The sequence below is a fragment of the Centroberyx gerrardi genome, chromosome 5, assembly GCF_048128805.1.
Source record: "Centroberyx gerrardi isolate f3 chromosome 5, fCenGer3.hap1.cur.20231027, whole genome shotgun sequence".
Taxonomy (NCBI): domain Eukaryota; kingdom Metazoa; phylum Chordata; class Actinopteri; order Beryciformes; family Berycidae; genus Centroberyx; species Centroberyx gerrardi.
The window spans coordinates 15,402,909-15,428,281 of NC_136001.1; the positions used below are offsets into that span (position 1 = coordinate 15,402,909).

The 25,373-nt window shown below is 40.8% G+C and overlaps 1 protein-coding gene across 1 annotated transcript; it reads left to right on the forward strand.

Moving 5' to 3' along the window:
- The first annotated feature begins 229 nt into the window (after window positions 1–229).
- On the forward strand, window positions 230–24,062 carry nckap1l (NCK associated protein 1 like). The gene is made up of 31 exons (XM_071922647.2): window positions 230–383; window positions 2,343–2,453; window positions 3,016–3,108; window positions 3,801–3,857; window positions 4,250–4,392; window positions 5,247–5,337; window positions 5,808–5,945; window positions 7,408–7,456; window positions 7,957–8,113; window positions 9,106–9,162; window positions 9,289–9,385; window positions 9,660–9,769; window positions 10,219–10,351; window positions 10,641–10,722; window positions 10,902–10,960; window positions 11,080–11,225; window positions 11,686–11,818; window positions 12,575–12,694; window positions 13,079–13,218; window positions 14,168–14,299; window positions 15,396–15,614; window positions 16,051–16,181; window positions 17,693–17,790; window positions 18,498–18,591; window positions 19,140–19,222; window positions 19,655–19,735; window positions 21,068–21,161; window positions 21,357–21,473; window positions 22,192–22,301; window positions 22,692–22,781; window positions 23,475–24,062. Exons 1-31 carry the CDS (start codon window positions 294–296, stop codon window positions 23,589–23,591), a joined length of 3,372 nt encoding a protein of 1,123 aa, XP_071778748.2. The 5' UTR covers window positions 230–293; the 3' UTR covers window positions 23,592–24,062.
- The last annotated feature ends 1,311 nt before the right edge of the window (window positions 24,063–25,373 follow it).

Sequence of the window (25,373 nt, forward strand, 5' to 3'; positions counted from 1 at the left end):
TTCTTAAATTATTACCAAGCATGGGCGTGATAATTGAATCTTTAGACATTGTCATCTTTCATTCTTTGATCATTTTATCACTTTTTGCCATACATGTTATGTGTGTGATTTTAATTCTCAACTCAACTCAACTCCACTCAACTCTAGACTCCACCTCCACCCATTACCCATGTGACCTAGCGGCAGGGTGGGGCTCTGGATGCACTTGTTTCTGAGGGTTCAACCGCTTTAGTCTGCAGTGGACCAGGAGGCCAAGGCTTGGAAGGAGGGAGAGGTGTAGTGTGTCCACAGCCATGGACTACCAACAGAAACTGGCTGAAAAGCTCACCATCCTCAATGAGAGAGGCAATGGCGTGCTGATACGCATGAACTACATTAAGAAGGTGAGGGAGAACAGGAAGTTTTATGAAGGCAGGCGTTGCTGGTAACATGAGAAATAAGGAACTTGATTGTATGTCATGTGCATTGCCTTGGTGATATTTTTAAAATGTGTATCTGCACACTTCTCTGGTTATTGAACAAAACATGGATAGGTCTAAAGTTGAAAGAAATATCAGCACGTGGTTATTGACTGTTTCAGGATACTAAATAAAATGCTAAGCATCAATTTTTTTTGTTATTGCCCTAAGAGAACTGTAAGAAGGGAAAGAATGATTGTTTGTACAGATTACACAATAACTACAATACAAAGAATGACTGTATAAAGCCCAGCATATTAAAGTAGTTTATCATAGGATTAACTGACACTAAACTACCACAGAATTGGATAAAGATGCTATAAACCCAATAATACGCAGTTTCTTGAAGTCAGAACTGGCAATAAACCCTGAAGCTGTAACTCAAACTGCCAGTCCATTTAGCTAGTGATGGCCTTGAATTTGCTGTAATGAGATGATATGAGATTATTGTAACTAGCCATATAAAAGTGGTTTCTGTGCACGCACTAGGTTAAGCAGCACTGTCGTACTACTGCATGTCTCCAAAGAAGAGGAAGTGTATGCAGGAAGTCGGGCTGAGCTGCCAGTCACCTCAAACTTCAGTTAGTCTTCAGTCTGAGCTGAAAGCTGACAAGACAAACCCAATATATCAGGAAATATAATGAAGGAATCAGACAATGTGATATGTGTAATTTACTCTATCAAAACTATTTATCATTATCTGTGGACAGCTCCAGAGTTTAAGGGCTTAAAATGGGAAGTGGCTGTAGATATGATTGATTTATTTTGACATGTCACACAGTTCTGTTTATGACATGCAGGAAGTGATACTCTCCTCATTTCCTCATGAGAAAATAGAATATGTTTAGTGTGGCCTGTGCACACACACATCAACTTCCTCGTCTCCCCCGCTGTGCGTGTGTGTGTGTGTGCGTGTATGTATATGAGTATTTCTCAGAAGTTGAAGAATAGTGTTGTGGTATGCTTTTTATTTTGAGCCATTTTTAAACTTTTGTGTCCCCGGTGTAGCTCTGCTGAGCCTGCATGCTCTTTTTCAGCAGTGCGCTGCTTCACATTCACACAGCAACACACATTCACACTTGGGAGCTGCCCAATAAAACCACAGTTTTTCACTGAGCGGTGCAACTGGAGCAGTCGGGGGTTAAGTACCTTGCTCAAGGTCACCTTGATGGTAGTTGTTGTTGGAGGGAAGAACATCTTTTATTCACTTACTCTGTCCAGACTTTCCCAGACAGTCTGAGGATTCAGAACAGTGACTCTCTGAAGATAAGCTTGCTTTTATAACCTTAAGGCTGATGCCACTCTGAATTAAACAACTACACCCAGGGGCTGGTTTGTTTGTTTGCCCAAATTATTAAATGCATATATCCATGCTAGTTATGAATTTTGAAAAGGCCCTTAAGCTGCTTAATGTCCCGCCATAATAACCACGATAGAATATTACCTGTTACCTGTTATGCTAATTAGGTAATCGATTAAGCTATTTAATACATTAATTAGCAAATATTTCTGTCAACACATGGGCGGTATTAATATAAACCTTGTATCTTAAAAAAAAATCAGGTTTGGCTCATTAACATGCAAATTTATGCAGCAAAATCTGACCAGATCATCTACTGTATTGGGGGAACCTGTGGTGTAAATATGACGTTTCTATCGGTATATTGTTCTGGAGTTATTGTGTTCATGTCTACACAGACGCCACCATGACGACATAATGTCCCGCATACCATGTTGGGACAGAAAAATGTGAGGGAAACCAAGAATTTAGCTGCCAGTCAACCCCCTCATCAAACATGACAAATCACCCACTGACCGCTACAGTATGATGGCTGCATGGACCACATAATATTCTGGCATTCTCTGTCCTCTCCTCTGTTCCAGACATGTTCAGACCCTAAGCTGCGACCGTCCCTCCTGACAGACAAAGCCATGGAGTCAGCCGTCAAGTACATCAACAAGAAATTCCCCAACATTGACTTCAGAGGAAACAGTGTAAGTATGGATGCAGCTATTGCAGAAGCTTCCTTGTTTACATGTTAAGCTTGCTGCAGTACAGCAAGCGCCTGCTGCATGGTGGCTCTCTTGAGTCTCTTGAGGAATTATTTCACTCAAGTTCTGTCAAAACAATTTAGTTACAGTGGCTGCTCAAGTACTAATGTGGGATAGATACAGGATGAGATGCATGATGGGAAGCTTCTAGCATACGATGGCTACCGCTGTACTGTATATTAAGTTATGGTAACACAGCATGCAACACCTTCACAGTGTGTAGGGGCACAAATATGGCTGATATTGTCCACACAACACCACTAACAATGTTACAAATAATACTTATATCATACAGCGCAACATTCTATTAATATGATCTAATTATTTTACACATGGTTGATTCATTTATTGAAGTAAAATTATTTGGAGTTAATCAAGTTATTCCAAGTAATAGACTCCAGGTCTATTACGACAAGCTACCATCTGACAAATGGCTAAATGCAAATGTGACATCTAGAGACGTCTAACCACTAATTAATATTGTTGTCATTATTGTTTATTGCAGCAACATCTGACCAGCATCCAGAGACAGAAGTCTGAAGTGATGGCAGCCATGACAAGTTACTATGACTCTTTCCTGGATGTCATAGAGTTCAGGGTGATTGTTTTTTCTCCCCCTCTATCTATCTATCTATCTATCTATCTATTTATCTATCTATCTATCTATCTATCTATCTATCTATCTATCTATCTATCTATCTATCTATCTATCTAACTATCTAAAACAAAATGAAAAACCATATAAAAAACATTCAATAAAAGTTACAGTTCAGTTCAGTTAATATGACAATAGAGGACAGTGCTGGTGGTCCTTTCCTCTCTCTCTCTCTCTCTCTCTCTCTCTGTGTGTGTGTGTGTGTGTGTGTGTGTGTGTGTGTTTCTGTCTGTACACTCATTATTAGACATTTGGGTTTCTAGATGAAATTTACATATAGAGTGGTTTATTCTGATGTAGGAAAATAATGGACTTTTATTCCAAACGTCTAGGAGAGTTGAGCTCAGTTTTGCTTGGCGCTGTATGTTACACCTCCCCGGGCTTTTGCATGTTTCTGTGATGGGGGTCACAGCCAGGCCAAGGCATCATTGGTATCTGTGAGATTGTGAATAACTCAATCAAGATATCACAGGAATATGGGAATGTGTAATGATTATTACAGGAATATAGAAAAATGATAATGCAGTTAGAAAATCGCATTGCAGGGCCTAACGTGATTTAAATGTCATTCTGTTGTTCTGCATGTCTTGTCTGTTTTCGAACTTATTCCATCTCCTTCTCTCTCCCCCGCTCAGGACCATGTCTATGAGTTGCTGAATACCATAGATGCCTGTCAGTGCTTCTTCAATATTGTAAGTACTAATTGTGTGGCAGGTTTTGTTATTGTTGTTGTCATAACACATCTTGCATTCATCTTTTACACCTTTAGAGAAAATGATCTCTGGTTGAATTCCATTTCCAGCTGACAAATGATGATAAATGTATGTGCTTCTGGAGGCATTTTCAAATACCATATTTATTTTGATCACTGTTACGCTGAAAAACACTGTTCATTCACACCTTTGGAAAAAATGTATTCTGTTCTCACACTGACGGTGAATGATTTGGTCAATGATTTTCAACACGTCTTTCTCCATATAGCCATTGTGCAAAGTTACTCTGCTTGGGCTTTGCACAAAAAAATTGAAACTGGAATCTTACTTGTATTATTTAAACTGACTCTCTCTCTCACTGTTGATGTCAGGCCATCAACTTTGACTTCACCAAGAGCTACTTGGACCTGATCGTCACCTACACCTCTGTGATCATCACGCTCTCTCGCATCGATGACAAGAAGGCGCTGGTGGGCATGTACAACTGTGCGCATGAGATGACCAACGGGAGCAGGTGAGGAAACATGAAACTGCTCAGTGGACTCTCAAAACTGAAATCACAACACGAGTACAAAGTATAGTCTGACAGACAGACAAGATAGACAGACAGACTATATCTCATTTTCTGTATTTTTCGAAGAACTTTTGGATGGTGAGAACGTAGCAGGAAAATATTTAAGACAAATGTAACCTGCTTTCCATTCACTCACTACTACTCCCTGAGCTCCCATTCAGTCAATAGGATGGCATTTGCTAAGTGCAGCTGTTCAGCCATGACAAGCACTTCATTCATCTGTTTTAATTGAAGCAATTACAAGTTTCCACATCCATCAATATGGCTGGAGATATTTCTCCTGATTGGACATAGCTGTCCCCGTAACTAATTAGACTCTAATTGCCACAGACATAAAACGGTCTCCCGCTAACCTTTTCAGAGTGCCAAGCATTCTGACATTTTGAGTCCACCCACTACGCATGATATTTATTTATACACTCCAAAATGGCAGGATGCTTATCTCAGTTTGAGACGTGAGCAGGAAACACAAACACAGAGCCATGAATTTGAATGTCACAGCAATTTGACTTGCACACACATTTAGCCCTTTGAGTGTGAAAGTGGTATGACCAAGAGTCTCTTGCTATTCAGACTCCCAGGAAGAGAGATGTATTGTTTGAGTATGTGATGTCCAAAACTTTGAAAGCCTAATTTATGATAATTAAAATCCACTAAGAAATTTTAGATAATTATCCCTTAAGGCAGAAATAATACTGTAGGCAATGCTAGATTAGCACATTATTGTCAATGCTATTATTTTATTTTAACATCTTCTTCCATTGATTAATTGCATACCGTATTGAATCCTGCAGTGACCCATCCTACCCGCGACTGGGCCAGATGTTTGTAGAGTATGAGCATCCCTGGAAGAAGCTCACTGAAGAGTTTGGCCCTCACACAAGGGTAGGCTCAACCGGGACGGGGGAGTGGGGAGAATGTGGGTTGATGGGAATAATTGGTCCCCTGACAAGATGTGGTATTTGTTACTAAGGTACACAAGCAGTGGAAGCAGTGAAAATGAAAAGGTATATGGCAGTACTGTGAGATTTCTTTCATCTTTGTCCTAAAATAAATGCGAAATAAATGGGATGCCTGTTGTAATTTGTGTGAACAAGGGGAGGGGGGGTCTATCTCCACTCGTCAAATAGCCCCCCTGCTCATAACACCATAGGATAATATATAAGCCTGATTAATCCAGACTTCTTCTTAGTGCTATAATTTTCCCCTACTTGTTGCACCCCAGGTTTGAGCTGTTAATACCCTCTCTCAGTATCTCTGTTCCTCTGCCTCAGTCTGTCTCCCTCTCCCTTCACGCTCTCTCTCTACATCTTCCACACTCATTATCTCCCTGTCTCCCTCTCTCCCTCTCCCAGTCAGTGACGGCGGCGGTGCTGTCGCTGAAGATGGTCTACCCGCGCAGGAACCTGCCGGCGGAGCAGTGGCGGGGCGCCCAGCTGCTCAGCCTGCTCAGCGCTCCAGCCGCCATGCTGGACCCGGCCTGCTGTGACACTGTGAGCCCGCCCCCCCCATCACCTCTCCTCCCCGATCACTCACCCCGAGGGCAAATGCCTAAAATATACCCCTCCAGACAGCTCCCAGTCAAATTAGGCACAGAAATGAAAGAAAGTGTGGCAGCCAGGAGATGACATTTGGACCTGTGCAGTAACAGTGCATGCATGGTCTCCCAGGTCAAGCACAATAGTCCACTTGACATCGGTGGCACTAAATCACCTCTCTCTGCATCCCATTTTCCCTCCACTCCTCCTATTATTGCTGTCTCTCTCTCTCCAATTCTTGTTCACAACAATGATTTTCACCATCTTTCTCCTTGTAATCAATGCTTTCTACTTTGATACTACAGTTTTGGAGAGGGGAAAGCTATACATAAAATATACAATAACTAATAAAAATTAATTAATATATAAAAAAAATAAAGATTAAAAATATACAGAAACTAACAAAATTAAAACGGTAGTTCATAAGACGAAAAGTTCTATTCTTTTTCCTGTTATAAGAACTTGGTTTTCCTTTGCACCCCTCCCTCAAGCCCCCCCAACAAACTTTCCTTCTCCGTCAGGGTTTTATCCTCGTTTAACCTCTCCTCCCCACGCCTCTCTTGCTCTCTTGCTCTCTTCCTCTCTTCCTCTCGTCTCTCCTCTCTGCCCCGTCCGCTGCTATCATGCCCGCTGCCTTCGAACACAGCTATTAGAGTCCCTTTGATGTAATATTATGATCCCTGTTACCCGTGGCTTCCCCATATGCGAGCCACTACTCTAGCCAAGAAACAGGCCTCTAGGCAACCATTTATTATGAAGTTATATCTGAAAAAAAAAAAAATGACACCTACTCCTAAAAGTCATTAGAGAATTCTGAAGTTATGAAATAACAAAATATATGTTTCTTACAAAAAATAATGCACTTAAGGATGGAATCATCTCTGCTTGGGAAATACTGAGTAATAACCTTGAAGGAACAATTTTCTTTCATAATGGATATATATAGCATTTTGGAATGAAACCCCATATGCACAGTGCTCCCGTGCTATATTCATAAAATGTACAATTTAAAACAAAACCTGTTTAAAATTTGTGTTTTATCACAGTTTGGGAGGAGAGTCTGTATTTCTCTGAAAAAAAAACCTTTTTTCTCAGTGCACAATGAATCACATACACACACTTTTATGGTGGTAGTCATTGTAGAATTCCCCAACCTATATGTACTTGATTTTCCAAACAGTTCCTTTGAGGGTGGAGTAACAGTGCAGCAGCAGTGCAGCAAAAATATGTAAAAAGTAGTATGAGTGTATCATGGCTATATTGCAGATGGATTTTTACTTGTCTCGTAAGGTTAGCACACACAAGGTTGTAGATTAAATGCATATTCATACATTATGTACATAGATACATACATGTGTATCTCTATGGTCAATGAGTATCTGATTCTGCAAGTTAATAAGCTTGATGTTCTCCACAGATGGCATGTGAATACCTGTCCATGGAGGTGATGGAACGGTGGATCATTAGTAAGTATGACCTTCCTGCTTGATAACTTCCTCTGTCAGTGCACTTCATCAAAGGATGCATATTCACATCTTGCAAGTATATGCAAATAGAAATACTAGCACCATGTTGGTGGTGCAGCTGTAGTACAGTTCACATACAGGGACATACACAGAGACACATAGACAGTGACCATTTGCACATACAGTGTGAGAAAGCAGAATGCAACTATGTTAGGTATTCATTTTGCATATATTCATATATCTTCTTGAAAAAAATGGCTTGTAACAGGAAAAGCTTTTTATCAGAATTTTCTCAATGCATCATTTCTCAAAATTCACTATACTTTTTACAGTCAATATACATGTACAATATGTTTATCTGTCACATACTGTAATGCCTTTCTTTGTATCAGAAGATCAGACAATACATTTCAGAACAAAATGTCAAAAAGTCCAGCAGTGGCAGGACAACAGTGCTTCAATCACAGATTGTGCCTTTAATGTTGCTGTCCTCCCTGTAGTTGGCTTCCTGTTGTGCCACAGCAGTCTGAATACCAACCAGGCGTCCCAGGAGCTGTGGAAGATGGCTCTCCGGAGCGGCCTCTACCTCACCCTCACCAGAGATGAGGTACTCAACATACACAAGGTCTCCGAGGATCTCTTCGACGGCTTCAAAGGGTATGTGAGCTGCACTGCTGCAGTATACTGTATCTGCAGTGTGACTTGTGAGAAATGAGAGAGTGCAAAGAGTACAAAGCATCAACAAACACAAAATAGACACTAGGTGATATATTGGAATTTACTAATGGGCAGGTCAAATCTTGATTTTGTCCCTCACATTTTCCCTAAAATCTATAGTTAACAAAGGAGGATAAGAATCTGTATTAAGAATGGGAATACCATACCCCTTTGTCCGCTTAGTCCTGAACTATGTTGGCCCCTTCTCAGGTCTCTTTATTCTCTTATTCCCTCTGAACTGAATAAACTGGACTGAGCCTACTTCAGCATTCCTGCTCCATAGCAAGGACATTTACATTTACATTTTAGGTATCGGTGTTGGGGTAATGTGTTACTTTGTGACACCTTAGAGTACATTACTAAGTATCCTTGTTATAAATGAGATTAGCATACTGAGGAATAGCCTTGCATTGCATTTTAAAACAATGATCGACAACACACATCGACAGCACAAGCCAAGTCACTTCTAATAGAGAGTAACTTTTAACATAACTGGTTACCTTTTAAGGCAAGAACAAAGTAAAGTAACTAATTACGTTTAAAAGTGACTTTACCCAACACTGTTAGCTATACAGCTGATGCTCTTATCTAGAGCGACATAAAATGAGTGTAACAACTCGCTAGGAAAAGAAATAGAGTAAAGGTTAGGGAGAGAGATAGAAAGGATATTTTAAGAGAAATTATAGTGAGAAGAGGAGAGGTGATATCATCAAGGGGGTGATGTGAGGGACTTCTTGAAAAGAGTTTTCAGCCTACAATGGAAGATGGAGAGTGAGTTTGCTGTGGAGCGAATACATGCCCAGACCAAGATGATAATTATTTGAAAGATGTCTATACTGCTGGACCATTGGGTTAAATGAATCTATACCTGCTGAAATTTCTGGAATTGCCGCTGAGCTTTCATTTGTGTCCATATTTTTTTTTTTAATCAGATATAGCAAGCGAGTTGCAGACATCAAGGAATGCAAGGAGCATGCCATAGTCAACAGGTGGGCCTGACAGAAAATCAAGCAATCTTTACCACTAACTTTTGTGTCATGAATATTTAATGTTGTATATTCACCTTGAAATGAGATCTCAGAACCAAGTGTCCATGTCATCCATGTTATTAACAGTGGGGCTATGCACAGAGAGAGAAGGCATTTTCTGAGAGGCGCGTTGAAGGAGTTATTTAAAGTCCTGGAGGATGAACCAGGACTACTGGGACCCAAGGTAGAAATAACTTGCATAACACTGCTGCTTGAACATTTTGACTTTTGACCTGAGTCCAAGATGAAATTCTGGTCGCATGATTCATGAAAAAAAAGTGTCTTTGATTGATCTTCTGTCCGGTACACATCTTAAAGCCTGGGGAAAATTTGGGGGCAGAAATTCCTTTGAATGACCATGCATTCCATAGTAATCATTGCATTTACCAATCTTAGCTGAGACTCTTTGCTAACATTCCTCTTTCCTCTCTGTTCTGTGTGCCAATCAAATCCCCAAGGCCCTGTTTGTCTTCATGGCTCTGTCATTTTCCCGTGACGAGGTTCTGTGGCTCGTCAGACACTCTGAGAATATGCCCAAGACCAAGACCCCTGAGGACTACGTCGACAAGTAGGTCATAGATGGAGGGGAAACAGACCTCCGTTTGCCAACTGTAGAACCAGGGATCCTTGCAACTGGTAGTCACATTAATACTCACAAATCTGGCATCTAGCAGTTCAATTTCAGCAGTGGAGAGGGAGAGACATAACAATCTGTCAAACTCATCTATTTATTTGGCATTAAACATGATATTTCAATTCACAACCCTTATCCTAGCCTTTAGAAGAATATCAACAGCAATGCAGGTAGCCATTTTAGAAGTTCTCCCTCCCTGCATCTATCTTGCTTTAGTACCGCAGGATTCCTCTCACAGATAGAGCAGCAGTGCAGCAGCTGTGTACTGTGTGTGCACAAAGAGATTTTTAAAATGGCTCAATCTATATAACTATTGAATCTTGAAAGGGAATTAATGATGATTGTGTTTCTGGTGTTAATTTGCCAATGATGTGCTTTTCCAGTCAGCTGGCAGAGCTGCTCTTCTACATGGAGAAGCTAAAAAGTCTGATGACAAAGTACAGCCAAGTATTACAGCGCTACCATGTTCAGTACCTGGCACAGTTTGATGCCATGGTTCTCAATGACACCATACAGGTACTGGTAGAGTGTGTGTGTGTGTGTGTGTGTGTGTGTGTGTGTGTGTGTGTGTGTGTGTGTGTGTGTGTGTGTGTGCAAATGTTTGTGCTGGTATCAAAGAGAAAAAATGTTCATGCAACATTAACTTCTTTGCATTTCTTTTACACATTAGTTTAGAGGCAGACGGTGGAAAGCCAACCATTTTTAGATTACTGAATGCATCCCTAATTCTCCAGCTCATTTACATCAGCAAGAATTAAATCAAACAGCAGCTGCAACTGTTTTGAACTCTCTTCCTCTTCTGCAGAACATGTATGTCTGTCCAGAGGAGGAGTCAATCCTGACAACTTCATTTGTCTCAACTCTGTCTGCACTCTCAATCAAACAAGGTAAACCACCAACCCGGATATTCTGCAGACACAGTTTTTCACTGTACAATAGATTACCCTCGTGTAGACCCACTACTGTTCTCTGTCAAATAAGTAAAGGTAACATGGTAAGTAAACTGGATTTAAAATGCAATATATGAAAGTTAAATTACTTTGATGAATGACATTTCTCACTACAGTGGAAAACAAAGAGGAGTTTGATTTCAGAGCGCTTAGACTGGACTGGTTGAGATTACAGGTATGCAGGTTTATTCTACAGTTTCAAATGTCACTTAACTATCAATGTAAACCTTTCATTTGACCCCCCTGCAGTCACTTGGATGTCACCTTAAAGCCTTTATTTGTCTCCTGCTCCAGGCCTACACAAGCGTGAACAAGGCCCCTCTTCCAATAAAGGACTACCCCGACTTGGCAAAGGTGATGAACATGATCCAGTTTCACACCAGGATGGTGGACAGTGCGGACAATCTGCTGCAAGAGACCTCTGATCTGTCCATACTCTGGTCAGTTCAGACCTATTCAGAAGGGCTCTTTTCTTTTCCTTTTTCTTTTCTTTCCTTTCCTTTCCTTTCCTTTTCTTTTCTTTTCTTTTCTTTTTTTTCAATCAGACAAGATAAGATAACATAAGATAATATACGATAAGATACAATACGATACAATAAGATAAGATCAATCATTATTGTGAAAGACCTTGACGTGAACATTAGAAATCAAATTAGACTTCTTGACTATGGATTGATATGGTTAGATGTGAAACAGCGGTCTATATTCAGAAACAGACCTCAGGATGCATTCAACAGCCAAATCAGAGTGAAGTATTCAATAAAGCCATGTAAAAAGGTAAGATAAGATAAGATAAGATAAGATGACATACTGTAAGATGAGATAAAACAAGACAAGGCTGAAGTCTTTGATGCCCTGACTGTTCACTCTGTTGAACTCCTCTGTCTGCATGTTTCCCAGTTTCTACCCCCGTGTGTTTGAGAAGATGTTTTGCCAGAGCGCTGAGGAGCTGACCATGAAGCGTTACCTCATGGCTTTCCCTGCCACCTGCTCCCACTTCAGCCACTGTGGCCACCCGCTCTGCCCAGAAGAGGTCAGTACTGAGACATCTGCTGGCCAAACTATTACACATCAGCTGAGGAGAGGTGAAGGTAGCGGTTACACTCTACATGGACTTTGACTTTTAACATGTTCATATCACCAGGTGAATCATAACAGCTACATGACTACATGAATACTTTCAGATCCTTCAATATGGCTTCATATAATTCGGTTTACCTGCTAACAAAGGCGCTGCAGTTGTATTACTTGATTAGCTTCTATGTAATCTATGTTGTTTTGTGCAGCTTTATACTCAGATACGATGTGGAGATGTGGTAAACATCCTGTGTTTCCCAGTCATTGCTGTATTGCTATTGAATAGCAAGGGAGTGTCATAGTAATTTGTGAAATCATTGTACCTGCTTTTGTGAAACATTTACCCATCAAGGCTGTGAGAGTCAAACAGCGATTAAATGTCTTGATAGCCATGGGAATGGCAAGACACAAATTGCTAAGACATAAAAAAACAAAACAAAACAAAATGTGAAACATCTCCATACACAGAAGGAAAAACAGTTCCAAATTGTCAGTGAATAGTGCGCTAAATTTAACTAGAGGGAGTTATGGGAGAATACATCCCTTCTACTGTTTTGGTGTGTGTGTGTGTGCGCGCGTGTGTGTATGCTTCTGCCTGTGTGTGTTCATGCATGCATTTGTGTGTGCATTTGTACATGCTCACGTGTGTGTCTGTGTGTGTACAGTATGTGTGTGCATGCTCACATATGTATGTATCTGTTTGTATGTCTAGACTGTGGCAATTGAGAAGCGGAGTCTGCGTCTGAGTGTGACCTTCCTGGAGCAGATAGCCAAGCAGACCAGCAGTGTTGTCTTAGAGATATGTGCTGAGCAGTGCAACCTCAATGACCAGGTAAATTCTGAGTCTATTACAGGGTTAAAAAAAAAGTAATTATCTAACACAGATTGATTCTGCCAAACTGCATATCCAATTATAATCACACTAGTCACAGTTGGGCATCAGCTGATTGGAAAGACCTTATAGAATTTGAATAAAATGATCAGAAAAGTTTAAAATTCTGGAGTTTAATTAGTTGTTTTTTTCCAATGCCTTGAGGAAAGCATGACTAAATTGTTTACTTTTTGACTGAACGCTTGCCATGTGAAAGCAAAAGCCCAATCTTTGTCTTTTAACATGTTGCCAAATATTTGCTGTCCCTCACCATCTCTCTCCCTCCCAATCTCTCTCTCTCTCTCTCTCTCTGCCTCCATCTCTCACCACTTGTTAACCCATTAGTTACTGCCCAAGAACTGTGGTCAGACCATCAGTGCGGCCCGCAATAGAAAGCTAAAGAAGCCGGTGCCTAAGAAAGGAGAAGTCCAGAAAGAGAAACCAGGGGCTGAGAGCCTGAGGAAAGACCGGGCCATCACCACCAAGTCAGCTTTTCTCATCAGTTCCTTGATCTATCACTATCTCTTTCTTTAATTACGTCCCTGATGCTTTATAATTATGAGACTGCAGTATTTTGCTGATAGTCATACTGAATTGGCAAAAATCTGGGAAAACGGATGCGGTTAACAAATCATTTAAGGGGCTTGATCCAGACAATATACCACTCAATTTGCAGTAATTCAAATTCACACCTTATTTCTGGAGACATGCTGCATCATCATGAGCACTTGTTCAGGTTAAAATCAAATAAACACCCCACATAGATTCTGGTGGTTCTCTGCAGGTTTTTTTTTTTGGGGGGGGGGATGTACTGACCTGGTTTATGCTGATTCATGCTGATAGAAATATTCTAATCCTTGCTGACACTTTTGAGTGATCTCCTTCAACCCATGACGTATTTCTTCCCTGATGATATCAGGATGACAGAATGACAATGCCCTCATCTACAAGACACAATTGGTGCTGAGCTTTATTCCCTCCACCATGATAATATTGGAGAGCCGAGTAGTTGAAGCAGAAGGGGATGAAAGGGCCAGAATCATGCCAGAAAAACCACCTCACCCTATTAGAGACACCCTTTTACTGGTAGAAGATTTTATCTTGGTGTTTTCATTATTTTGGTCATATTACATATATAGCTACAATTATAAAGCCCCTTAATTGACTCTAATCCTGAAGAGTTGTAATTCTGTCTCTCTCCTGTCTCTCAGTCTTCCTCCCCCTTGCCTCAGTATGGAGATGTTTTCTACTAACCCCCAACATGTTTATGACCTTCCTTGTCTGAGAAAAGCACATCCATAATACAGTCATTGTCAAAATATTTGTTCCAAGTTCCTAAAGACTTGCATCCTCTCTCTCTCTCTCTCTCTCTCTCTCTCTCTCTCTCTCTCTCTCTCTCTCTCTCTCTCTCCCCCCTCCTCTCCCTACTCTCAGTATGGACAAGATGCATCTGATCCTGACCGAGCTGTGCTCCTCCTACAGTCTCTGCAGTGACTTCATTATTTTCGACCACATCGTCGTTCCCACAGAGTTCCTCCTTTCTCATCTGGAGACACGCCTCTCTGAGTAGGCTATGCTGAACAAACAAAATAAAAGCAGTGGGCATGTGATATTATTAAATGGGACAAAATAAATGTGGATGATATAGTGGGTCTTCAGGGACATAAAATAATGAAAAAGTACCATAAGTCATAATTACTGACACAAATGCCCATTTCCATTGCGTCAAAATACTGTCCACATATCATGGCCTTCTCTATCAATGCAGAAGTCTGCTGTATGATAGGAACTCAGTGTAAAATATTGGGCCCCTTTTAAATGCATTGCAATCACTTTACTATCTTTTATACTGCTGACTATTGTGCTATTCTCAATGCCTGAAGGCTTGCATACACATGCAGACTCGGGGCCAAACAGAGGCTACAGAAATATTTAACAGCATGAAAAATCAAATCACTCTAACCAGGATGTGATAGAGAACTGGGAACACCCAAAAGCAGCTCAGATATGTTTTCACAAGCTGCAGGCAGCATAAGAACTTTTCCCCAAATTGTCAGTCATTCATATATTTGCACTATGTTTTCTCTTTTTCTTTCCCCCAGACGATTGGGGGATCATTTGGAGCTTGTCTGCTCATGAAATGTCTCTTGAGCTTACCCGTCACTACACTGAACTCTGATTTACTATCTGATTGCTCAGTGTCAGGCTATGTTGCACCCACTTAGAATGTGAGAAGAGATCTATCATGTCACTTCACTGCCCTGTGTCATCTCAGTGCTAACTGTTATTTAGATTAGGGCTTGGTACCAGGGCAACCTAATGTTTCTGTGTATATGCACTGCTTAGTCTCCATGTTTTAGTTGATGATTATCTCCCCTGTCACCCTAAAATTAGGGCCCTCGAGTGGCAGCAAACTTACTGTGATTGGTCCTTCCCTGGCCAGAATTGTAAACACAGTCAGAACGAACACTAGAGAGAAAGAGAGAGAGAAAGGACCCTGAGAAAAAAAATGCAGTGAGGCCCTGGAGCAGTAAATGTGCTGACCTAATGAAAGTGGTGCCATGCCACCATGGCTCGTTTAGCCAGTTTTAAGGCCCTGTCTGTCCACCTCGATCCACTCCAGCACAATCATAAGTGACGTGGGTTAAACGTGTCGCCCCAGGATCATCGTGAGAATGGCCAATTACAACCAGACCACCCAGGAGATAGCCCGGCCCTCGGACCTCCTGGCGGGGGTAAGGGCCTACACAGCCAGCCTGCACACCCTGTCAAGCTACATCAATTTGGACGTGACCCGGCTGGTGAAGAGCGTCCTGCTGCAGCAGACCCAGCCACTGGACTCCCAGGGAGGGCAGACCATCACAACCCTCTACACCAACTGGTGTGTGTGTGTGTGTGTGTGTGCGTGTGTGTGTGTGTGTGTTTGTGTTTGTGTGTGTGTATGTGATGTAGAGTTTTATTCATGCTACATGTTACAGTACAGATACATACAGTATATCCAAATAGATGCATTCACTTTCACATAAGTTTACCATCACACATAAATAGACACATGGAGCATGCTCACTAAGAGACTCCTAGATGCTACATGCATACTAGGTGCATGCATGTAGCACATTAAGTGCATACACATACACACACACAGACACACCTACACACACACACACACACACACACACACACACACAAACACATATATACATACTCCTCTGATTCTATCTCTCTTTCTGTCTTTCATTTTGTCTCTCTTTCATGCAAACAGATGCAAAATACACACACTTGTTGAGGAAGTGTTTTTTTTTATTTTTTATCATCAGGTACCTGGAAGGTCTCCTGCGTCAGGCCAGCAGTGCCCTCATCGTCCACTGTCCCACCATGCACTGCTTTGTCAACCAGGCTACTGAGAACGAGCCAGGTTTCAGAGCAGAGGAGTACTCTGACATCTCAGGTCAGCCCCGCAGCTCCATTAACTCAATATGCAACAAAAGTGGATGGGTCACTTGGTGAAATATAATGAAAACGACTCATTACATCAGGAGACATGCTCACCGTTCTATTAGCAAATTTATGAGTATTACTTTTTGCACTATAGTCCACTTTCTTAGCCCTGCAAGTAATTAGAGAAATTGATATTTCTCTATGAGCTCCGTCTTTCACAAATGAGGAAATCAATTGTATGGGCAAGTAAGTCAACTGACAGTCATCAATGACATACAGAGCTCAGTATCCATAGCAACAATTTTTGAAAGGGTGTAGAAATAGAACAGTAGAGGTAACATTATATCATAGACGGTGGGATAACCATCCGGATGCAGCTGTCCTGTTGGGGTTTTATCCCACATTTTGCAGGTGTACTTCACAGACTTCACTGCCATAAAGAAAAAAATATTTCATAGTGATTCAAATATTATGATCTATTCCCTTTCTTTTTATCTCTTTTCAACATCACCTCTTATTTGTTTACAAACGGCACCGAAAACATAACCTCCTTGGCGGAGGTAATAATACACACACATCATTGAGAAAAGAGTCATTGTTTTCTTCATTCCTGAAAATATACTTACTGCAGATGCACGTTTTCGTCCGACAACTGCAATAGATAAGTGCCCCTGTAGTTAGAGGTTTAATGAATACAGGCGGAGACCCAAGTGATGACTCACTGTTTTAATTTAATCGCTACTACTTGCAGTTTCAGTTCACTAATTTGATACAACACGCAGAGGGATATTCATTGCTCAGGAGGATGATAGGGTTGTTACTGTGGTAGTGTGTGGTGTATTATTTCACTGTGCTTGTCATGCAGCTTATTCTTCCTATGGCTCTGACACTGCCTGGCTAATGTAAACTTCAGTATTGCTTACCATCGCCCCTGCTCATTTTTCCCTGCCTCATACCTACTCCAGCATCACTTGTTCTACAGATCATGACACAAACACACACACACTCAGGCACATACTGTACATCCATCATACACACCTACACACACAGACACATACATATACATACACACTCACACGGTACCTTGGAGACCATTCCACTTTCATTGACACCCTCAGATTGTCATCATCATCGTCTATATTTACTCCATAGTGAGGACATGTTCTCTGGTCCTGCCTGCCTCGCAGTGACTCACTCACTCTTCCATTAACCACCTCCAGCTTTAACCACATGCATCCTTATCCACCCATATTCAAGCAGAGTGAGTTTGAGAGATGTGGAAGGTCTGATTGCTGCAGTTGCCTCTCATTGATTCAATCCAGCTCCTGTTGAGCTTTATTAATTTCTTTGCATTTATTAAAACATGTTGTGTACACATAACAGTTACAAGACTTATCTACACCATTTTTGGATTGAGATGCAAGCCCCTGTTGATCCTCCATCGCCTCCCAATCATTGCCTTTGCATTTATTAATTAATCTTCAAACCATGTCTAAATTATACATATCATCTTTTGAACAGAGCTGCGGGCCCTGGCTGAGCTAATTGGTCCATATGGCTTGAAATTTCTGAGTGAGAACCTGTTGTGGCACATCACCTCTCAAGTCAGCGAGCTGAAGGTATGATGCAGCGGGCTCATTTCAAAGGATGTAGATGAGAGGTTCTCAAACATTTTTATGTCACAAACCACCAATTAGACACTCCACACACACCATTTGATAAGATTTAGCTCCAGGGATCCATATGGGGATATTTGTGTTGTTGATTACAAGTAGTATTACATCCCTGTATGTGGGCAGATTATAGTGGTGAGAGTCAAACCTATGATTACAATGGTCATTCTTATATATGATCTTACTGGGATAAATTATAGTGAATTAAATTATAGTGAAATTACACTATTCCTCATTTTGCTGGGCCCCCTGTAACCCTCCCAAGGAACCCTACATTGAAAACCGTTGATAGATTGTACCTTGTTCTGTAAACTCTTCTATAAATGAGTTGAAAATAGTGTTTTATATCCAAACCTATGTTGGATATGCAAAGAGACAAAAGATTGAACCTTAAAACTATCCTCTATTTTGTCACCAAAGTTTCCTACATGTACACCATGTATCTGTTTTTAGAGTAGATCACCAGTACAAGTGACCATTTTATGCTGCTTGATGTGTCAGTTTCCCCACTTTGACACCTACTTCTCAATTGATGAGTTGTACTCCTTCGGCTCCCAACCCACAGACGGACCTGTCCCAGCTGACTTCTCTCCATTACAGCTCCCACCTGGGGGTGATTTTATCACTTATCTCACTTCCTTTTCTGCTGTCAGAAACTGGTGATTGAGAATATGGACATCCTGGTACAGATGAGAAACAACTTTGACAAGCCCGAGGAGATGGACAATCTTAAAAGGAGACTGTCAGGTGAGAGGTGGAAGGAAGAGTGTGAGGGCAGATAAAGAGGCGGTCTCAGAGAGGATGTGTGAAGGAGGAGGTAGGGGGGATGAAGAGAAGGGAACTGATGAGAAGCGGAGGTGGAGAGGGTGAGGGCAGGAGAAAAGCAGGTAGTGTAGGAGGTAGGGGAAGGAGAGATGAGAAGGGGAAAAATAATGAGACGAGAAGGAGGAACTCACCACATGGTCTTGCTACTATAGCATACTATATATCTGATATCTTCCTCCTGCTGATTTAAAAAAAAGATCTCTTAGTTTGTACAACACATAAAAGCTAATGATACCAGGCCATATATCATGATCTTATGTCTTGACCACTTTTCCTAGAAAGGCACATTCTTACTCTCAACCCACAGTATCAGGCACTGAGATGCTCTCATTTTCCTGTTGATAAGAGCATGTTCTCATTTACAGCAGCAGCAACTTATTTACAGATCCACACACTTATAGTACACCTGAGAGCTTCCCAGTTTTGTAATACAGTCCTTGGCCTCTTATCTGTTTCATATCCTCTTCTAGGTGGAGAGAACGTGCTGAAGAGGATGACCATCATTGGAGTGATCCTGTCCTTCAGAGCAATGACACAGGAAGGTCTGAAAGATGTAAGGCAATGTTCAAGAAGTTATTCTTAGATGTGCTCATCTAGTGTGGGACTGATGATATACTGACGAATGTGTTTGTAATAGCTACAACACAGCTTTAAAAATTGGAGAATCCAACGTTAGAGGTGCTTTTGATGTTTTGTTGGAAATATATCTTACTGAATATGACATACGACTGAATGACTGGTTACCATCCAATTAACTGACAGTCAATGTCCAGTATTGTCTCTTCTTTTTCCACCTCATGCATTTTGGTAAATGCTTTGACAGTATTTACGGTTCTTTGCACTGAAAGTCCTTGCACCACTGACTCTGCAACCCTTATTATATGAAGCTTGAAGAGAATTGTCCTTGATAGCATAATATACAGCAAATGTGTTCATTTTTTATGTATGCTCTCAGTGATATTGTGTTGTAAAACCCTATATTTAGATCCTGCACTCGCACTGCCCGTACCTGATGGGGCCCATTGAGTGCCTGAGGGACTTTATCCCCCCTGAAACTGACATCAAGGTAAAACACAGCTTTCATCCCACTTGACGAGAGCTGCACTATGAAACAGGCGTCCGTATGTCACCCATGGAACCCAGAGAGTGCAATCATCAGGGTTTCTCCATGCAAGCGCCATTCCATGTAGCAACGCAGTTTATTTTCACAAGGCCAGCTTAATGCGGAAGAATGTACAGTAGACAGTGTTTTGTTTTTCATGCTTAGAATTGAGGGCATATTTTTGTATTGACATTAATCAGAATGTATATTTAGTTTAGTGACGTTGGGGAATTGTCATTCTGCCATCAGAGGCTAAGAATGTAGAGTATAGCATCATGTGTGGCATGTTTTTTTAATAATAGGACAATATACATGTGATATTAGCGAGTTGTAGAGTCAGAATTCTCCCGTACAACCAATTCAAATTCCTTATCTTCCTCTGGAGCAATCTGTGTGAGTGTGGCTATGAATCCCCCTCCCTTTACTTACGTCTGGCCTGTGAGAGTGAGGCATGACAGCCGTGCCACAGCCCGGGCCAGGATAACCCCAAAGACGTCAGCAGCCCCCTCCTGCCTCCGTGAGAGAGACTCTGATCACCGCTGCAGCTCCGCACTCTAAACCACATCAGTGGAAACATTGTACCCAGACAGGCCAAACATGCATGCAACCAGAAATAGGGCAGGACATGTGTGGCAGGATAAAGACACTCACCGATGATTTAGCGAGAAAATATGTCACTTTTATGGCAGCTATATAAAATGCAAAGCTCAGTGTGTCAGATTGCAGCAGAGATCAGTGTATTACTGGCAGTGTTTCTCTGCTGTTTCTTGGCATGAGGTAATAAAATGCAAAATGCTTCATAGCTTGTTACATTTAAATTGTACATCATGTCATGCAGTGCACTGCAAAAACTGACTATTTTATCTGATTATTTTATCTTGTATCCAGACTTATCAAGCTTATTTTAGGGTTGGTTTTTTTTTAATGAAATCATCTTACTGCACTGGCAGATAATTCTACCGGTTTTAACAAATTAGACTTTTTTTTTATCAGGATAATGTGACTTGTTTCAGGACATTTACTTGGTAAAAGTGAAATTGTCTGGGAGAAAATGTCTTGTTTCACTGATTTATGATGGCATGTATCATGTGAAATGTATTAAAACCAGTAACATCATCTGCCAGTGCAGTGAGATAATTTGACTAAAAATATCACAAAATAAGCTTGATAGGTCTGGAAACAAGTTAAAATCACTGGACAGCATGACCTTTTTTGCAGTGTGCTTTTTGTTGCAGTAGCTTGGTTTTAAGCTGTCTATTGTAGCTACACTTCCCACAATGCATTATGAACCTGCAGGTGACGCTGAGTGTTTTTGAGTTGGCTTCTGCTGCAGGGCTGACATGTGATATCGATCCTGCCTTGGTCTCAGCTATTGCCAGTATGCACGCAGGTAAAGAACAACAACAACACCTAAACTATTATTGTCACATCGGAAGACAGCAGCATGCAAACTCTTGCTGATGTGAACTTATAGCACTTGAGTTGCAGAGTCATTTTTCCTGCTTACTATAACTGCAGACAGCTGAGTCATCACGAAAAGATTGTGCCCTTTCATCCTCTGATGTTATCTACCAAAAACCCACAGACAACACGTCAGTTGATGAGGAGTACAAGCTGTCCTGTTTGCTGCTCGTCTACGTCGCCGTGTCTCTGCCGACCCTGGCCCTGAACCCCAACTCCTTCTATAGCCGAGAGCATGGAGGTGTGCATGTGTTCATTCATTCATTCATTCATTCATTCATTCAAAGCCAGAACGAACTTCTCATTTACAATAATCAGTATCCAGCCCTCAACCAGTTACTGACCACTACCTCCTCCAGCATTACTTACTAATTACTGATAATGTGGTAAAAAAAAAAGAAGTACCTCCACCCTAAAAACTCGGCTTCCTGGCATCTCTGTGTATCATACTTTCCAGTCTGACGGACGTGGTCCAGAGCAAAGTATGTCGGTTAATGAGAAACATGTTTCTGCTGAGAGACTTTTGTTTACAGATAACTCTGGCTGACGTGCATCGATACAGTTACTCTTGGCATGTGGCCCTGCTGACCCTAACTACTTGGCTCAGAGCCTGGACCAAAACCTTAAGAGCATCAAATAGCAGAGATTTCTATCAAAGCAGAGGGTGGCGTTTGTCTCAGCTTATTTTCTTTGTCTCTATTTTCCATTGGCATGTTTGAAAGAGATCTACTCTGTTTGAGGAAATAGTATGCTTCCTGTTGAGTGTTGTGGATCATTAAGTAAATCTCTCTAATCAGCAGGCAACAAAAACATCCACTCTGTGGCTACAGCTATAAAGTGTATTCTATTCTATTCTATTCTATTCTATTCTATTCTATTCTATTCTATTCAATGCCAAGCCATTCTCTATAACGTCTGTGTGTTGAATTTCCTTATGTTGCTGTCTGTTTATTTGTCAGGCCACAACAACAACATCCACTGTTTGGCTACAGCTATCAACCAGCTGGCTGCTGCCATGTTCACTGTTCAGAACAAGAACATAGAGCAGCACCTCAAAGAGTTCCTCCTGGTAAGTGACACATATTGTTAAGTTTAGTTTCTTACCATTACATATTTTTCCTCCTCTGCAAAACTCCCAAATTGCAAAAGTCCTAAAATTCCAAAAATGTGTCAAATTTTGTCAAATGCTGTTGCTTCTCAAATTAGCAAACGAATCTAATGTCATCTAACAAATTCAATTTGTAATTTTGTTGGGTGTGGCATAGTACAACATGTGTTTAGAAAAGCTGTAAATATAAAATACATATCACTAGGGAGAAATGCTATCCTGTGCACACTGTACTATAATTTTTTTTTTGTGTTTCAGTCAAAGAGCTTTCTCAAGACACTGCTAAACTTTGCTCCATTTTAGGTCAAGTCAACCACTGTAAAAATGTCTTTATAACTTGTCATTCCACAGCTGGCTTCCTCCACTCTGCTTCAGCTGGGACAGAATGTGGAAAGAGTGGAGAGCAAAAACCGAGACTCCGTCTACCTGCTCCTGCACACGGTAGGCTTGCTGGTACAATAATAGCAAACTAACTGTACAGCTGTAAAACTACATTCTAATCACCTACCTTCTGTAGCCTATTACTGTGTTTATTGTGCTTACAGGTTCGTTAAAGGGGCATTAAGTAATTTATGGCTTTTATTGACCTCTATATGCCGCTAAGGAATTGCAACAGCATTGATAGATCACCAGTATAGCTTAATTTGGCCTGTTGTTGACACGAATAATAGTCTTGTTTTCACAATAGAGTTGAGCAAGAACAGAAATCTAACGCCTAGTGAAGGCACAATATATCACAATGCAAAATACTGTAATAATGATACTGTCAGTTGCTTTTTTGGCTTGAGAACAAGGCTTATTAGCCATCGTAGCTGAAATGTCTTGCAATGCTGGTTGCGCACTCGCTGAAATCCCTATGGATAGAGAGTTTTTATTCCAAATCAGAGTAAAGTCCAGAAAGTGAGTTTTGAAAGCCAGAAATCTCAGCACTTCGGTGAAGTAATCAAGTAATTAGTACTGATCAACCCCCCACAGATATATTATGGTCATTTTGTGCTATGGAACAAAAAATCTTACATATTGCACCTTCCAGAACCATAAGATAGATGTAAACTGCAATTATGTACAACATTAATCATTAATCATTGCAAGCTAAATGACTCTAACACACACTATTAACACTTATTCACTTAGATTGTGGAGAAGTCTCCGTTCTTGAGCCAAGACATGTTGGAGAGCTGCTTCCCATACGCTCTGCTGCGAAATGCCTACAGAGAGGTGTTCAGGACCTTCGTCATCACTCTGGGCTGATGATTCAGATTTCATGATTTTATTTGTTTATTTTTTATTACTTTTACTTTAACCCTTATTTCTCTAATGCTTCCTGTGAGTCACTTTGTTGCCCCTTATGTACCCAGAATTAAAAAGTATATCACGTGTACAGATCCCTCCCTCATTTTTCTGAACTCTGGGCTTGTTCCCTTAGTGCCTATCTGCCAGTATTATCCTCCAGACTTAGGACTACCACAGTATTACTAATCACAGCTTGAATAATTCTCATGCGAACCAGATGTTTTGTAACATCTCTGCTGTCTATCTCTTGGAAGACTGAAATATGGACAGCGAACCACAACTACCACAATATAAGCAGAAAAATGTTTTCAGAATTTGTATGTACTGTAACCACATTTATTCAGCTGTTTTAATTAATGACTGTATTGAAAGTTGGTGTCTAATATTCTTTCATGCAATTTTCCATGAATAAAGATGATAATAACATGCTGTTGCTTTCCATGTTGGGCTCAATTCAACATGTACACTATTTCCAGTCCGCTCTACTGATAGCTCCACTCCCATCCTCCCTTTTTAGATGTAGTTCTTCTGTCCCCCTTCATTCTTCATATTTTATATTACGCAGTCCAATTCTACAGTACCAAAACAGTGATTTTATTTTGCAACCAGCACTGTCCCTCCCTCCTTCCTTTCCTTCCATCTTCTCACCTCCCTCTTCCCCTCTCACCTATTCTGCAGTTATAACCCTTTGTGGCTGGTTGCCACACTGGAGATATGGATGTTCATATTCCTTTGTGTGTGTGTGTGTGTGTGTGTGTGTGTGAGTGTGTGAGTGTGTGTGTGTGTTGTAGTTAGGGCCTTCCCACATGGGCACTAATGGTTCCACTGTACTAGAACTGGCTTCAATCCCCACTACAGGACACACATACCACATGTGTATAGAAAATTAGAAATGTACATTCATAAGCAACAAACAAAAAAATGACAGCTCCCCAAACCAGTGCTTTACTAAACCACATATTTAATGTTTAATGACAAGCATACATCTATATGATAGTGTGTGGCTGTTTTCAATAAGTAAATCTTGTTTAAAGGGGCACTATTATAATAATTCAAATTTTCCTCTATTTATATACATATAGTATATGATCAAAGATGTATAATGTAGATCTTGTTAAAATTTTAATTTGTCCGAGTCGTTAATGCATTTTCAAAAATCCATTCGTTATACAGGTAGTTTCAGACTGACTCCAGTCAACGCATCACGACTGTACTTGGTCCTGATTGGCTCCCCTCACTTGCTAAAATCCTTCCAATCAGGTAAATTTGCAGCATTTGAACTGACGACTCTCCTGTAATACCTCCACTCAGCAGGTTTGCAACAATTATGTAACTGTTGCAAACCTACATTGATTTTCAAAACATCCTGACGAACATTATTCATATCCTGAGCTATAGTGCATTTGACAACAAAATCATGAATAATATGGACCTTTAAATTGATAAAAAAAAAAAAAAAAAATAGGCTTATATTTTTATCTGTGAGTCTCTTTGGCTGCCAAGGCCTCAGGCAATAGCTGCCTCTGATCATATTCATTGTATCACAGTGTTCAAGTTCAAGTTCACCAGTCAATTTGTCTGTCTACGCATGTGCCTCTTCCTGTGAGTCGAGGCCTTGCATGCAAATGAACCATTACCAGCTCCACAGTGGATCGTGGCCCTGTCCCGAGACACTGAGGACAGCTAATGGTGGAAACTCTGGTCCTGATATAAAGGCTCTCTGCTGATTGTGTTGGTGAC

Excerpts from the sequence above, each read along its gene's own strand:
- nckap1l (XM_071922647.2), top strand. The coding sequence starts at position 294 with ATGGACTACCAACAGAAACTGGCTGAAAAGCTCACCATCCTCAATGAG. Across the intron at positions 10,723-10,901 it reads TGCACTCTCAATCAAACAAG|TGGAAAACAAAGAGGAGTTT; the intron begins GTAAACCACCAA and ends TTCTCACTACAG. Across the intron at positions 18,592-19,139 it reads TCTTAAAAGGAGACTGTCAG|GTGGAGAGAACGTGCTGAAG; the intron begins GTGAGAGGTGGA and ends ATCCTCTTCTAG.